Source organism: Scyliorhinus torazame, chromosome 19, assembly GCF_047496885.1.
Source record: "Scyliorhinus torazame isolate Kashiwa2021f chromosome 19, sScyTor2.1, whole genome shotgun sequence".
Taxonomy (NCBI): domain Eukaryota; kingdom Metazoa; phylum Chordata; class Chondrichthyes; order Carcharhiniformes; family Scyliorhinidae; genus Scyliorhinus; species Scyliorhinus torazame.
In genome coordinates, this window is record NC_092725.1 from 19,669,846 (window position 1) to 19,686,537 (window position 16,692).

Genomic DNA, 16,692 nt, shown 5'->3' on the forward strand with positions numbered 1-16,692 from the left:
ACAGTGCGGAGCTCCCTCAGTACTGACCCTCTGACAGTGCGGAGCTCCCTCAGTACTGACCCTCTGACAGTGCGGCACTACCTCAGTACTGACCCTCTGACAGTGCGGCACTCACTCAGCACTGACCCTCTGAGAGTGAGGCATTCCCTCAGTACTGACTCTCTGCCTGTGCGGCACTCCCTCAGTACTGACCCTCTGACAGTGCGACACTCCCTCAGTACTGACCCTCTGACAGTGCGGCACTACCTCAGTACTGACCCTCTGACAGTGCGGCGCTCCCTCAGTACTGACCCTCTGACAGTGTTGCGCTCCCTCATTACTGACCCTCTGACAGTGCTGCACTCACTCAGTACTGACCCTCTGACAGTGCGGCACTCCCTCAGTACTGACCCTCTGCCAGTGCGGCACTACCACAGTACTGACCCTCTGACAGTGAGGCACTCCCTCAGTACTGACCCTCTGACAGTGCGATTCTCCCTCAGCACTGACACTCTGACTGTGCGGCGCTCCCTCAGTACTGACCCTCTGACAGTGCGGCACTCACTCAGCACTGACCCTCTGCCTGTGCGGCACTCCCTCAGTACTGACCCTCTGACAGTGCGGTTCTCCCTCAGTACTGACCCTCTGACAGTGCGACACTCCCTCAGTACTGACCCTCTGACAGTGCGGCACTACCTCAGTACTGACCCTCTGCCTGTGCGGCACTCCCTCAGTACTGACCCTCTGACAGTGCGACACTCCCTCAGTACTGACCCTCTGACAGTGCGGCACTACCTCAGTACTGACCCTCTGACAGTGCGGCGCTCCCTCAGTACTGACCCTCTGACAGTGTTGCGCTCCCTCATTACTGACCCTCTGACAGTGCTGCACTCCCTCAATACTGACCGTCTGACAGTGCGGTTCTCCCTCAGTACTGACCCTCTGCCTGTGGGGCTCTCACTCAGTACTGACCCTCTGACAGTGCGGCGCTCCCTCAGTACTGACTCTCTGACAGTGCGGCATTCCGTCAGTACTGACGCTCTGACTGTGCGGCACTCCCTCAGTACTGACCCTCCGACAATGCGGCACTACCTCAGCACTGATCCTCTGACAATGCGGCACTCCCACAGTACTGACCCTCTGACAGTGCAGCACTCTCTCAGTTCTGAACCTCTGACAATGCAGCACTCCCTCAGTACTGACCCTCCGACAATGCGGTGCTCCCTCAGTCCTGACCCTCTGACAGTCCAGCACTCCCTCAGTTGTGACCGCCAGACAGTGCAGCACTCCCTCAGTCCTGACCCTCCGACAGTGCGGCACTCCCTCAGTACTGACGCTCTTACAGTGCGGCACTCCCACAGTACTGACCCTCTGACAGTGCAGCACTACCTCAGGACTGACCTCTGACAGTGCGGCACTCACTCAGCACTGACCCTCTGACAGTGCGGCACTCCCACAGTACTGACCCTCTGACAGTGCGGCACTCCCTCAGTACTGACCCTCTGACAGTGCGGCACTCCCTCAGTACTGACCCTCTGACAGTGCGGCGCTCCCTCAGTACTGACCCTCTGACAGTGCGGCACTCACTCAGCACTGACCCTCTGACAGTGCGGCACTCCCACAGTACTGACCCTCTGACAGTGCGGCACTCCCTCAGTACTGACCCTCTGACAGTGCGGCACTCCCTCAGTACTGACCCTCTGACAGTGCGGCGTTGCCTCAGTACTGACCCACTGACAGTGCTGCACTCCCTCAGTACTGACCCTCTGACAGTGAGGCACTCCCTCAGCACTGACCCTCTGACAGTGCGGTGCTCCCTCAGTACTGACCCACTGACAATGCTGCACTCCCTCAGTACTGACCCTCTGACAGTGCGGTGCTCCCTCAGTACTGACCCACTGACAGTGCAGCACTCCCTCAGTACTGACCCTCTGACAATGCTGCACTCCCTCGCACTGACCCTCTGACAGTGCGGCACTCCCTCAGTACTGACCCTCTGACAGTGCGGCGCTCCCTCAGTACTGACCCTCTGACAGTGCGGCACTCCCACAGTACTGACCCTCTGACAGTGCGGCCCTCCCTCAGTACTGACCCTCTGACAGTGCGGCGCTCCCTCAGTACTGACCCTCTGACAGTGCGGCACTCCCACAGTACTGACCCTCTGACAGTGCGGCACTCCCTCAGTACTGACCCTCTGACAGTGCGGCACTCCCTCAGTACTGACCCTCTGACAGTGCGGCGCTCCCTCAGTACTGACCCTCTGACAGTGCGGCACTCCCTCAGTACTGACCCTGACAGTGCGGCGCTCCCTCAGTGTTGATCCTCTGACAGTGCGGCTCTCCCTCAGTACTGACCCTCTGACAGTGCGGCACTCCCTCAGTACTAACCCTGACAGTGCTGCGCACCCTCAGTGTTGATCCTCTTCCTGTGCGGCACTCCCTCAGTACTGACCATCTGACAGTGCGGCTCTCCCTCAGTACTGACCCTTCTGACAGTGCAGCACTCCCTCAGTACTGACCCTCTGACAGTGTGGCACTCCCTCAGTACTGACCCTCTGACAGTGCGGCACTCCCTCAGTACTGACCCTCTGACAGTGCAGCGCTCCCTCAGTACTGACGCTCTGACTGTGCGGCACTCCCTCAGTACTGACCCTCCGACAATGCGGCACTACCTCAGCACTGATCCTCTGACAATGCGGCACTCCCACAGTACTGACCCTCTGACAGTGCAGCACTCTCTCAGTACTGAACCTCTGACAATGCAGCACTCCCTCAGTACTGACCCTCCGACAATGCGGTGCTCCCTCAGTCCTGACCCTCTGACAGTGCAGCACTCCCTCAGTTGTGACCGCCAGACAGTGCAGCACTCCCTCAGTCCTGACCCTCCGACAGTGCGGCACTCCCTCAGTACTGACTCTCTTACAGTGCGGCACTCCCACAGTACTGACCCTCTGACAGTGCAGCACTACCTCAGGACTGACCTCTGACAGTGCGGCACTCACTCAGCACTGACCCTCTGACAGTGCGGCACTCCCACAGTACTGACCCTCTGACAGTGCGGCACTCCCTCAGTACTGACCCTCTGACAGTGTGGTGCTCCCTCAGCACTGACCCTCCGACAGTGCGGCGCTCCCTCAGTACTGACCCTCTGACAGTGCGACACTCCCTCAGTACTGACCCTCCGACAGTGCGGCGCTCCCTCAGTACTGACCCTCTGACTGTGCGGCACTCCCTCAGTACTGACCTTTGACAGTGCCGTGCTCCCTCAGTACTGACCCTCTGACAGTGCAGCACTCCCTCAGTACTGTCCCTCCGTCAGTGCGGCGCTCCCTCAGTACTGACCCTCTGACATTGCGGCACTCCCTCAGTACTGACCCTCTGACAGTGCGGCGCTCCCTCAGTACTGACCCACTGACAGTGCTGCACTCCCTCGCACTGACCCTCTGACAGTGCGGCACTAGCTCAGTACTGACCCTCTGACAGGGCGGCACTCCCTCAGTACTGACCCTCTGACAGTGCGGCGCTCCCTCAGTACTGACCCTCTGACAGTGCGGCACTCCCACAGTACTGACCCTCTGACAGTGCGGCCCTCCCTCAGTACTGACCCTCTGACAGTGCGGCGCTCCCTCAGTACTGACCCTCTGACAGTGCGGCGCTCCCTCAGTACTGACCCACTGACAGTGCTGCACTCCCTCGCACTGACCCTCTGACAGTGCGGCACTCGCTCAGTACTGACCCTCTGACAGGGCGGCACTCCCTCAGTACTGACCCTCTGACAGTGCGGCGCTCCCTCAGTACTGACCCTCTGACAGTGCGGCACTCCCACAGTACTGACCCTCTGACAGTGCGGCCCTCCCTCAGTACTGACCCTCTGACAGTGCGGCGCTCCCTCAGTACTGACCCTCTGACAGTGCGGCACTCCCACAGTACTGACCCTCTGACAGTGCGGCACTCCCTCAGTACTGACCCTCTGACAGTGCAGCACTCCCTCAGCACTGACCCTCTGACAGTGCGGCACTCCCTCAGTACTGACCCTCTGACAGTGCGGCGCTCCCTCAGTACTGACCCTCTGACAGTGCGGCCCTCCCTCAGTACTGACCCTCTGAAAGTACGGCACTCCCACAGTACTGACCCTCTGACAGTGCGGCACTCCCTCAGTACTGAGCCTCTGACAGTGCGGTGCTCCCTCAGTATTGACCCTCTGACAGTGCGGTGCTCCCTCAGTATTGACCCTTTGACAGTGCGGCTCTCCCTCAGTATTCACCCTCTGACAGTGCCGTGTTCCCTCAGTACTGACCCTCTGACAGTGCGGTTCTCCCTCAGTACTGACCCTCTTCCTGTGCGGCACTCCCTCAGTACTGACCCTCTGACAGTGCGGCACTCCCTCAGTACTGACCCTCTGACAGTGCGGCGCTCCCTCAGTACTGACCCTCTGACAGTGCGGCACTCCCTCAGTACTGACCCTGACAGTGCGGCGCTCCCTCAGTGTTGATCCTCTGACAGTGCGGCTCTCCCTCAGTACTGACCCTCTGACAGTGCGGCACTCCCTCAGTACTAACCCTGACAGTGCGGAGCTCCCTCAGTGTTGATCCTCTTCCTGTGCGGCACTCCCTCAGTACTGACCATCTGACAGTGCGGCTCTCCCTCAGTACTGACCCTTCTGACAGTGCAGCACTCCCTCAGTACTGACCCTCTGACAGTGTGGCACTCCCTCAGTACTGACCCTCTGACAGTGCGGCACTCCCTCAGTACTGACCCTCTGACAGTGCAGCGCTCCCTCAGTACTGACGCTCTGACTGTGCGGCGCTCCCTCAGTACTGACCCTCCGACAATGCGGCACTACCTCAGCACTGATCCTCTGACAATGCGGCTCTCCCACAGTACTGACCCTCTGACAGTGCAGCACTCTCTCAGTACTGAACCTCTGACAATGCAGCACTCCCTCAGTACTGACCCTCCGACAATGCGGTGATCCCTCAGTCCTGACCCTCTGACAGTGCAGCACTCCCTCAGTTGTGACCGCCAGACAGTGCAGCACTCCCTCAGTCCTGACCCTCCGACAGTGCGGCACTCCCTCAGTACTGACGCTCTTACAGTGCGGCACTCCCACAGTACTGACCCTCTGACAGTGCAGCACTACCTCAGGACTGACGTCTGACAGTGCGGCACTCACTCAGCACTGACCCTCTGACAGTGCGGCACTCCCACAGTACTGACCCTCTGACAGTGCGGCACTCCCTCAGTACTGACCCTCTGACAGTGTGGTGCTCCCTCAGCACTGACCCTCCGACAGTGTGGCGCTCCGTCAGTACTGACCCTCTGACAGTGCGACACTCCCTCAGTACTGACCCTCCGACAGTGCGGCGCTCCCTCAGTACTCACCCTCTGACTGTGCGGCACTCTCTCAGTACTGACCCTCTGACAGTGCAGCACTCCCTCAGCACTGTCCCTCCGTCAGTGCGGCGCTCCCTCAGTACTGACCCTCTGACAGTGCGGCACTCCCTCAGTACTGACCCTCTGACAGTGCGGCGCTCCCTCAGTACTGACCCTCTGACAGTGCAGCACTCCCTCAGCACTGTCACTCCGTCAGTGCGGCGCTCCCTCAGTACTGACCCTCTGACAGTGCGGCGCTCCCTCAGTACTGACCCACTGACAGTGCTGCACTCCCTCGCACTGACCCTCTGACAGTGCGGCACTCGCTCAGTACTGACCCTCTGACAGGGCGGCACTCCCTCAGTACTGACCCTCTGACAGTGCGGCGCTCCCTCAGTACTGACCCTCTGACAGTGCGGCACTCCCACAGTACTGACCCTCTGACAGTGCGGCCCTCCCTCAGTACTGACCCTCTGACAGTGCGGCGCTCCCTCAGTACTGACCCTCTGACAGTGCGGCACTCCCACAGTACTGACCCTCTGACAGTGCGGCACTCCCTCAGTACTGACCCTCTGACAGTGCAGCACTCCCTCAGCACTGACCCTCTGACAGTGCGGCACTCCCTCAGTACTGACCCTCTGACAGTGCGGCGCTCCCTCAGTACTGACCCTCTGACAGTGCGGCCCTCCCTCAGTACTGACCCTCTGAAAGTACGGCACTCCCACAGTACTGACCCTCTGACAGTGCGGCACTCCCTCAGTACTGAGCCTCTGACAGTGCGGTGCTCCCTCAGTATTGACCCTCTGACAGTGCGGTGCTCCCTCAGTATTGACCCTTTGACAGTGCGGCTCTCCCTCAGTATTCACCCTCTGACAGTGCCGTGTTCCCTCAGTACTGACCCTCTGACAGTGCGGTTCTCCCTCAGTACTGACCCTCTTCCTGTGCGGCACTCCCTCAGTACTGACCCTCAGACAGTGCGGCACTCCCTCAGTACTGACCCTCTGACAGTGCGGCGCTCCCTCAGTACTGACCCTCTGACAGTGCGGCACTCCCTCAGTACTGACCCTGACAGTGCGGCGCTCCCTCAGTGTTGATCCTCTGACAGTGCGGCTCTCCCTCAGTACTGACCCTCTGACAGTGCGGCACTCCCTCAGTACTAACCCTGACAGTGCGGAGCTCCCTCAGTGTTGATCCTCTTCCTGTGCGGCACTCCCTCAGTACTGACCATCTGACAGTGCGGCTCTCCCTCAGTACTGACCCTTCTGACAGTGCAGCACTCCCTCAGTACTGACCCTCTGACAGTGTGGCACTCCCTCAGTACTGACCCTCTGACAGTGCGGCACTCCCTCAGTACTGACCCTCTGACAGTGCAGCGCTCCCTCAGTACTGACGCTCTGACTGTGCGGCGCTCCCTCAGTACTGACCCTCCGACAATGCGGCACTACCTCAGCACTGATCCTCTGACAATGCGGCTCTCCCACAGTACTGACCCTCTGACAGTGCAGCACTCTCTCAGTACTGAACCTCTGACAATGCAGCACTCCCTCAGTACTGACCCTCCGACAATGCGGTGATCCCTCAGTCCTGACCCTCTGACAGTGCAGCACTCCCTCAGTTGTGACCGCCAGACAGTGCAGCACTCCCTCAGTCCTGACCCTCCGACAGTGCGGCACTCCCTCAGTACTGACGCTCTTACAGTGCGGCACTCCCACAGTACTGACCCTCTGACAGTGCAGCACTACCTCAGGACTGACGTCTGACAGTGCGGCACTCACTCAGCACTGACCCTCTGACAGTGCGGCACTCCCACAGTACTGACCCTCTGACAGTGCGGCACTCCCTCAGTACTGACCCTCTGACAGTGTGGTGCTCCCTCAGCACTGACCCTCCGACAGTGTGGCGCTCCGTCAGTACTGACCCTCTGACAGTGCGACACTCCCTCAGTACTGACCCTCCGACAGTGCGGCGCTCCCTCAGTACTCACCCTCTGACTGTGCGGCACTCTCTCAGTACTGACCCTCTGACAGTGCAGCACTCCCTCAGCACTGTCCCTCCGTCAGTGCGGCGCTCCCTCAGTACTGACCCTCTGACAGTGCGGCACTCCCTCAGTACTGACCCTCTGACAGTGCGGCGCTCCCTCAGTACTGACCCTCTGACAGTGCAGCACTCCCTCAGCACTGTCCCTCCGTCAGTGCGGCGCTCCCTCAGTACTGACCCTCTGACAGTGCGGCACTCCCTCAGTACTGACCCTCTGACAGTGCGGCGCTCCCTCAGTACTGACCCACTGACAGTGCTGCACTCCCTCGCACTGACCCTCTGACAGTGCGGCACTCGCTCAGTACTGACCCTCTGACAGGGCGGTACTCCCTCAGTACTGACCCTCTGACAGTGCGGCGCTCCCTCAGTACTGACCCTCTGACAGTGCGGCACTCCCACAGTTCTGACCCTCTGACAGTGCGGCCCTCCCTCAGTACTGACCCTCTGACAGTGCGGCGCTCCCTCAGTACTGACCCTCTGACAGTGCGGCACTCCCACAGTACTGACCCTCTGACAGTGCGGCACTCCCTCAGTACTGACCCTCTGACAGTGCAGCACTCCCTCAGCACTGACCCTCTGACAGTGCGGCACTCCCTCAGTACTGACCCTCTGACAGTGCGGCGCTCCCTCAGTACTGACCCTCTGACAGTGCGGCCCTCCCTCAGTACTGACCCTCTGACAGTACGGCACTCCAACAGTACTGACCCTCTGACAGTGCGGCACTCCCTCAGTACTGACCCTCTGACAGTGCGGCACTCCCTCAGTACTGACCCTCTGACAGTGTTGCGCTCCCTCATTACTGACCCTCTGACAGTGCTGCACTCCCTCAATACTGACCGTCTGACAGTGCGGTTCTCCCTCAGTACTGACCCTCTGCCTGTGGGGCTCTCCCTCAGTACTGACCCTCTGACAGTGCGGCGCTCCCTCAGTACTGACTCTCTGACAGTGCGGCATTCCGTCAGTACTGACGCTCTGACTGTGCGGCACTCCCTCAGTACTGACCCTCCGACAATGCGGCACTACCTCAGCACTGATCCTCTGACAATGCGGCACTCCCACAGTACTGACCCTCTGACAGTGCAGCACTCTCTCAGTACTGAACCTCTGACAATGCAGCACTCCCTCAGTACTGACCCTCCGACAATGCGGTGCTCCCTCAGTCCTGACCCTCTGACAGTCCAGCACTCCCTCAGTTGTGACCGCCAGACAGTGCAGCACTCCCTCAGTCCTGACCCTCCGACAGTGCGGCACTCCCTCAGTACTGACGCTCTTACAGTGCGGTACTCCCACAGCACTGACCCTCTGACAGTGCAGCACTACCTCAGGACTGACCTCTGACAGTGCGGCACTCACTCAGCACTGACCCTCTGACAGTGCGGCACTCCCACAGTACTGACCCTCTGACAGTGCGGAACTCCCTCAGTACTGACCCTCTGACAGTGCGGCACTCCCTCAGTACTGACCCTCTGACAGTGCGGCGCTCCCTCAGTACTGACCCTCTGACAGTGCGGCACTCACTCAGCACTGACCCTCTGACAGTGCGGCACTCCCACAGTACTGACCCTCTGACAGTGCGGCACTCCCTCAGTACTGACCCACTGACAGTGCGGCACTCCCTCAGTACTGACCCTCTGACAGTGCGGCGTTGCCTCAGTACTGACCCACTGACAGTGCTGCACTCCCTCAGTACTGACCCTCTGACAGTGAGGCACTCCCTCAGCACTGACCCTCTGACAGTGCGGTGCTCCCTCAGTACTGACCCACTGACAGTGCTGCACTCCCTCAGTACTGACCCTCTGACAGTGCGGTGCTCCCTCAGTACTGACCCACTGACAGTGCAGCACTCCCTCAGTATTGACCCTCTGACAATGCTGCACTCCCTCGCACTGACCCTCTGACAGTGCGGCACTCCCTCAGTACTGACCCTCTGACAGTGCGGCGCTCCCTCAGTACTGACCCTCTGACAGTGCGGCACTCCCACAGTACTGACCCTCTGACAGTGCGGCCCTCCCTCAGTACTGACCCTCTGACAGTGCGGCGCTCCCTCAGTACTGACCCTCTGACAGTGCGGCACTCCCACAGTACTGACCCTCTGACAGTGCGGCACTCCCTCAGTACTGACCCTCTGACAGTGCAGCACTCCCTCAGTACTGACCCTCTGACAGTGCGGCACTCCCTCAGTACTGACCCTGACAGTGCGGCGCTCCCTCAGTGTTGATCCTCTGACAGTGCGGCTCTCCCTCAGTACTGACCCTCTGACAGTGCGGCACTCCCTCAGTACTAACCCTGACAGTGCGGCGCTCCCTCAGTGTTGATCCTCTTCCTGTGCGGCACTCCCTCAGTACTGACCCTCTGACAGTGCGGCGCTCCCTCAGTACTGACCCTCTGACAGTGCGGCACTCCCTCAGTACTGACCCTGACAGTGCGGCGCTCCCTCAGTGTTGATCCTCTGACAGTGCGGCTCTCCCTCAGTACTGACCCTCTGACAGTGCGGCACTCCCTCAGTACTAACCCTGACAGTGCGGCGCTCCCTCAGTGTTGATCCTCTTCCTGTGCGGCACTCCCTCAGTACTGACCATCTGACAGTGCGGCTCTCCCTCAGTACTGACCCTTCTGACAGTGCAGCACTCCCTCAGTACTGACCCTCTGACAGTGTGGCACTCCCTCAGTACTGACCCTCTGACAGTGCGGCACTCCCTCAGTACTGACCCTCTGACAGTGCAGCGCTCCCTCAGTACTGACGCTCTGACTGTGCGGCACTCCCTCAGTACTGACCCTCCGACAATGCGGCACTACCTCAGCACTGATCCTCTGACAATGCGGCACTCCCACAGTACTGACCCTCTGACAGTGCAGCACTCTCTCAGTACTGAACCTCTGACAATGCAGCACTCCCTCAGTACTGACCCTCCGACAATGCGGTGCTCCCTCAGTCCTGACCCTCTGACAGTGCAGCACTCCCTCAGTTGTGACCGCCAGACAGTGCAGCACTCCCTCAGTCCTGACCCTCCGACAGTGCGGCACTCCCTCAGTACTGACTCTCTTACAGTGCGGCACTCCCACAGTACTGACCCTCTGACAGTGCAGCACTACCTCAGGACTGACCTCTGACAGTGCGGCACTCACTCAGCACTGACCCTCTGACAGTGCGGCACTCCCACAGTACTGACCCTCTGACAGTGCGGCACTCCCTCAGTACTGACCCTCTGACAGTGTGGTGCTCCCTCAGCACTGACCCTCCGACAGTGCGGCGCTCCCTCAGTACTGACCCTCTGACAGTGCGACACTCCCTCAGTACTGACCCTCCGACAGTGCGGCGCTCCCTCAGTACTGACCCTCTGACTGTGCGGCACTCCCTCAGTACTGACCCTCTGACAGTGCCGTGCTCCCTCAGTACTGACCCTCTGACAGTGCAGCACTCCCTCAGTACTGTCCCTCCGTCAGTGCGGCGCTCCCTCAGTACTGACCCTCTGACAGTGCGGCACTCCCTCAGTACTGTCCCTCTGACAGTGCGGCGCTCCCTCAGTACTGACCCACTGACAGTGCTGCACTCCCTCGCACTGACCCTCTGACAGTGCGGCACTAGCTCAGTACTGACCCTCTGACAGGGCGGCACTCCCTCAGTACTGACCCTCTGACAGTGCGGCGCTCCCTCAGTACTGACCCTCTGACAGTGCGGCACTCCCACAGTACTGACCCTCTGACAGTGCGGCCCTCCCTCAGTACTGACCCTCTGACAGTGCGGCGCTCCCTCAGTACTGACCCTCTGACAGTGCGGCGCTCCCTCAGTACTGACCCACTGACAGTGCTGCACTCACTCGCACTGACCCTCTGACAGTGCGGCACTAGCTCAGTACTGACCCTCTGACAGGGCGGCACTCCCTCAGTACTGACCCTCTGACAGTGCGGCACTCCCTCAGTACTGACCCTCTGACAGTGCGGCGCTCCCTCAGTACTGACCCACTGACAGTGCTGCACTCCCTCGCACTGACCCTCTGACAGTGCGGCACTAGCTCAGTACTGACCCTCTGACAGGGCGGCACTCCCTCAGTACTGACCCTCTGACAGTGCGGCGCTCCCTCAGTACTGACCCTCTGACAGTGCGGCACTCCCACAGTACTGACCCTCTGACAGTGCGGCCCTCCCTCAGTACTGACCCTCTGACAGTGCGGCGCTCCCTCAGTACTGACCCTCTGACAGTGCGGCGCTCCCTCAGTACTGACCCACTGACAGTGCTGCACTCACTCGCACTGACCCTCTGACAGTGCGGCACTCGCTCAGTACTGACCCTCTGACAGGGCGGCACTCCCTCAGTACTGACCCTCTGACAGTGCGGCGCTCCCTCAGTACTGACCCTCTGACAGTGCGGCACTCCCACAGTACTGACCCTCTGACAGTGCGGCCCTCCCTCAGTACTGACCCTCTGACAGTGCGGCGCTCCCTCAGTACTGACCCTCTGACAGTGCGGCACTCCCACAGTACTGACCCTCTGACAGTGCGGCACTCCCTCAGTACTGACCCTCTGACAGTGCAGCACTCCCTCAGCACTGACCCTCTGACAGTGCGGCACTCCCTCAGTACTGACCCTCTGACAGTGCGGCGCTCCCTCAGCACTGACCCTCTGACAGTGCGGCCCTCCCTCAGTACTGACCCTCTGACAGTACGGCACTCCAACGGTACTGACCCTCTGACAGTGCGGCACTCCCTCAGTACTGACCCTCTGACAGTGCGGCACTCCCTCAGTACTGACCCTCTGACAGTGCGGCACTCCCTCAGTACTGACCCTCTGACAGTGCGGCGCTCCCTCAGTATTGACCCTCTGACAGTGCAGCACTCCCTCAGTACTGACCCTCAGACAGTGCGGCACTCCCTCAGTACTGACCCTCTGACAGTGCGGCACTCCCTCAGTACTGACCCTCTGACAGTGCGGCTCTCCCTCAGTACTGACCCTCTGACAGTGCGTCACTCCCTCAGTACTGACCCTCTGACAGTGCGGTGCTCCCTCGCACTGACCCTCTGACAGTGCGGCGGGAATCAAAGGAGTTTGAGGCAGTCTGGTGGAGGTAGTCAGCTGGGCTGTGTTCGATTGGGTAACGCCAGGGCGTGTGCGGGCTGACTGGGCCCGCTGTGCTGCCAGGAGCCAGCCCGGATTTTGAACTGGAGCTGCCTTTGTCTTTCAGTGAAGGTGACGGTGAACTCCAGCATGTGGCTGAGTGGCGGGGGGCTCCATGCTGATTATGCTGTGGCGCAGTTCCACCTGCATTGGGGGAGCAGCGTGACGTCTCGAGGGTCAGAACATGCGCTGGACGGGAAACGGTCAAGCATGGAGGTGAGCGGGCGCTGGGTTCCACAACAGGGGTCCCTGTGGTTGTGATGCCTTCTCTCTCTCTCTCCCTCTCTCTCTGGCGGCAGAATCCCTGCGCTGCAGGAGTCTGCTCGGCCCGTCGCGTCTGTCCCGACACCCTGAAAGAGCAACCCCTCCCCCATGCACCCCCCCCCCTCCCCTCCCCTCCCCCGCCACCCACCCCACCCCGGCCTATCCCTGTAACTCTGCCTAATCCTTCGGACACGATTGGACCCATGTTGGCGAGTCCAATCCACCTAAATGCACGTCTTTGGACTGTGGGAGGAAACCCACGCAGGCACGGGGAGAACGTGCCGACTCCGCACGGAGAGTGACCCGACGGGGAATCGAACCTGGGACCCTGGCGCTGTGAAGCCACAGTGCTAATCGCTTGTGCTACCATGCTGCCCTCTTCGACGGCCTCCCCCTTCGGCAGCAGCCCTCAATTGTTCCCCTCCCGGTGTGTTTGACTTACTCGAGGTATAGAAACTCCCTCAGAAATGGGTGGTTGTAAAAAATAGCTGTAGTGGATGTACCTTTAAGAAATTGGTGTTTATGTGGGTGCAGCTGGGCTGTCTGTCTGCTTTACTTTCGTTTTCGGCTGTTTGCTACGGGATGTGTTTTAGTTTTGTTTTGGGAGCTGGATCGCTGCAGGCAAAGCAAGGAGCTGGAAAAGGATCTCTCTCTGCAAACTAAAGACTGTCTCCAGATCAATTGGGTGATTTCAAAGTGCTGACTGCTCTCAATTGTGAATTTAAACCTGATCTCTGTCTTAAAAAGGGCCTTTTGTCTTATGGATGTTAATAAGGAAAGATTAAGGTTTACTTACAGAATATTTTATCTGCGGGGTGGATTGGTATTGATAGTTGTTAAGATGTTAACTGTGGGTTTATAAAGTGTTAACTGGTTTCATTAATAAACATTGTTTTAATTTAAAAGTCCTGTGGATCTCTGTTGCATCACACCTGTAGATTAGGACCGTGTACTCCCCATAACCACTATTAAAAGTTGTGGGTCAGGTGAACTTCATGATACACTTTGGAGTTCTCTAAACGCTGGCCCTTAACACTCGGGGCAGCTGAATTTCACTTTCAGAGGTTCGCCTTGCAAAGGCAATGATACCAGTACCTCGCCTCTCGCTCCCAGCCTGGCAGGTTTGTCTTCCCACATGTCCATTCTCGCTCCCGAAAATACCCTCGGGCTACCTGACAAGCTGCTTTCCAGAAACGTGGGCACGTCATCCAACACTGAGCATTTGCCCTTTTTTGGCTCAGAGGCTTCTCTTTCATCGGTTTTAATGGCCCCTGTATTTCATGTCCGTCACTCAATCCAAATGGGCTGAACCGATGACCGGACAGGTATGACAGGATCTACAGAACCGCACCACATCCTGGTGCAGTCCAGGCCAGGAGCGATGCCTCTTGACTGATGCTTGATGCCTCACAAGTCCTGCCATTGGTATCTCATGTGCCAACCACTTACCGTACGATATTTGGTTGGTACCACTATCTGATGATCAAGGGTCCATTCCTCATCCAGAGTTCTATGAGGAGTGGATTGTTGATTAGATTTCATTTATTGTCGTGTATACCGAGGGACAGTGACAAGTATTGTTCCGCGTACAGTTGAGACAGATCATTCCGTACATGAAAAACATCTGGCACACATAAATACACAATGTAAATACATAGACACAGGCATCGGATGAAGCATACAGGGTGTAGTGTTAATGAGGGCAGTCCATAAGAGCGTCGTTTAGGAGTCTGGTAACAGCGGGGAAGAAGCTGTTTTTGAATCTGTTCGTGCGTGTTCTCAGACTTTTGTATCTCCTGCCCGATGGAAGAAGATGGAAGAGTGAGTAAGCCGGGTGGGAGGGGTCTTTGATTAATCTGCCCGCTTTCCCAGGGCAACGGGAGGTGTCGACAGAGTCAATGGATGGGAGGTGGTTTGTGTGATGGACTGGGCTGTGTTCACGACTCTCTGAAGTTTCTTGCGGTCCTGGGCCGAGCAGTTGCCATACCAGGCTGTGATGCAGCCCGATAGGATGCTTTCTATGGTGCATCTGTAAAAGTTGGTAAGAGTTTAATGTGGACATGCCGAATTTCCTTAGTTTCCAGAGGAAGTATAGGCGCTGTTGTGCTTTCTTGGTGGTAGCGTCGACGTGGGTGGACCAGGACAGATTTTTGGTGATGTGTACCCCTAGGAATTTAAGCTGTCACTCATCTCCACCTCGGCACCATTGATGCAGACAGGGGTGTGTGTGATACTTTGCTTCCTGAATGGTCAATGACCAGCTCTTTAGTTTCGCTGATGTTGAGGGAGGGATGTCTCCACTTTCTCATCAGAACTTTGTTCTTAGCGTAATAGAACTCTGGAACCCCCTCAGCCTCAACCTCTGGCAGAGCTGACTGTGCTAATCTCTGTAGCTCCGGGTCTGCCTCTTGGGCGTCAATTAATAAAGTCCCACCAATCACTTACTCCGAATTACCCTCATCCTCAAGGAGAGTTTCAGCTTCTCTACCATCCGATGGTGGCGGAACTTCCACCTCCGGTGGTGAGCTTTGTTTAGCCATTGTCCTGGTCAGCACACAAGACAGAAAAATATCTGGAAATTGTTCCTATAACTGTTCGGTCTCCTTCTTTTCCCTCGGACTCTCTGTAATCATGGGTGAATCTGCAACCTTCACTCCTGCCAAATCGTTCCCCAAAACTAAGTCGACTCCATCTACTGATAACTTCTTAACTACTCCGACAACCATTGGACATGATAATAAATCACACTCCAATTGTACTTTATACAATGGAACGGGTATATAGCCTCCACTTATCCCATTCACTAATACCTTAGCTTTTAATTGAACTCTACGGAGGGGAAACCAAATCCCTCTCCAGCAATAGGGTTTGTGTAGCATCTGTGTCCCTTAAAATAGTTAAAGAATTGGCTGCATTATTTGATGAAAATGTGGTAATCTTCCCATTCCCCTTCTCCATAGCTTCCATCTACCTCATCCACCACACCCACTCCCACAACAGTGTTTACCTCAGGTCTCCTCATTCTAGTTAGAGATAGTCTGGTCCTATAGTATTCTCCACTTTCATTCCCTTTTCAAAATCCTCCTTATGAACCCCAACAAGCCCCATGGGCTTTCCTTGCAACTTCCAACACCCTGAACTAATGTGCCCCACTTTATTGCAATGGTGACATCTCAGCTGTTGAGTCTCACCCCCACCCGAAGTACCTTCCTTCCTGGTCTGAGGAGGAGATCTGGGAGCATTCCCAACTATCCGTTCCCTACCTTGGCTACCCACATTCCTTTCACTCTCCCACTTCCTATCCTTTTCAAAATTAGAAGGATGTTCAAATTTATGGATCAGTTCATCACCGGCACCCACTATTGCTGCTTGTCGAGCAGTCTTTACCCTTCGGTGTTCAACATGGGTTCTTACAGAAGGAAGTGAATTCTTAAATTCCTCCACAAGATCGTACCCACCGATTAAACATGTTCTGCTTAACCCATTCAAATTCAACATATGTCTGTCCTGCTGTTTCCTTAGATTCTGAATCTTTTGCCTATATTCCTCTGGAACTAATTCATATGCACCCAGAATAACCTTTTTTACCTCGTCATAAACTTTATACACCACTTCTGACATGGAAGCATAAGCTTCCTACACCTGCCAGGTGACTTTACTTTGCATGCCCACTTTTCCTTCGGCCACACCATTTGAGTTGTTATTTTCTCAAATGTCATGAAGGAGGCCTCTACATCTTTTCCCTCAAATTTTGGTAGGGCCTAAATGGATATTTAAGCCTATCCCCACTAGAATTTGGAATGGAAAGGGTTACTCCGCCCTCTTCACTTTCCTCAACTTCTGCCTTTAACTCCAACCTGTTATGCTGATATTCACACACTAATCTTTCCATTTACACATCAGGTTTCCTCATTTCAATCCTTTTGA

At 57.1% G+C, this 16,692-nt stretch overlaps 1 protein-coding gene across 3 annotated transcripts in view; it reads left to right on the top strand.

Annotated features, from left to right (window-relative positions):
- The window catches only part of LOC140396037 (carbonic anhydrase 4-like), a 120,294-nt gene that overhangs the window by 82,698 nt on the left and 20,904 nt on the right, over nucleotides 1-16,692 (top strand). For all 3 annotated transcript variants that reach the window (XM_072484102.1, XM_072484104.1, XM_072484103.1), the window contains one exon: nucleotides 12,569-12,717. In XM_072484102.1, coding sequence (XP_072340203.1) covers nucleotides 12,569-12,717 — 149 coding nt within the window. The remainder of the gene's footprint in view (nucleotides 1-12,568; nucleotides 12,718-16,692) is intronic.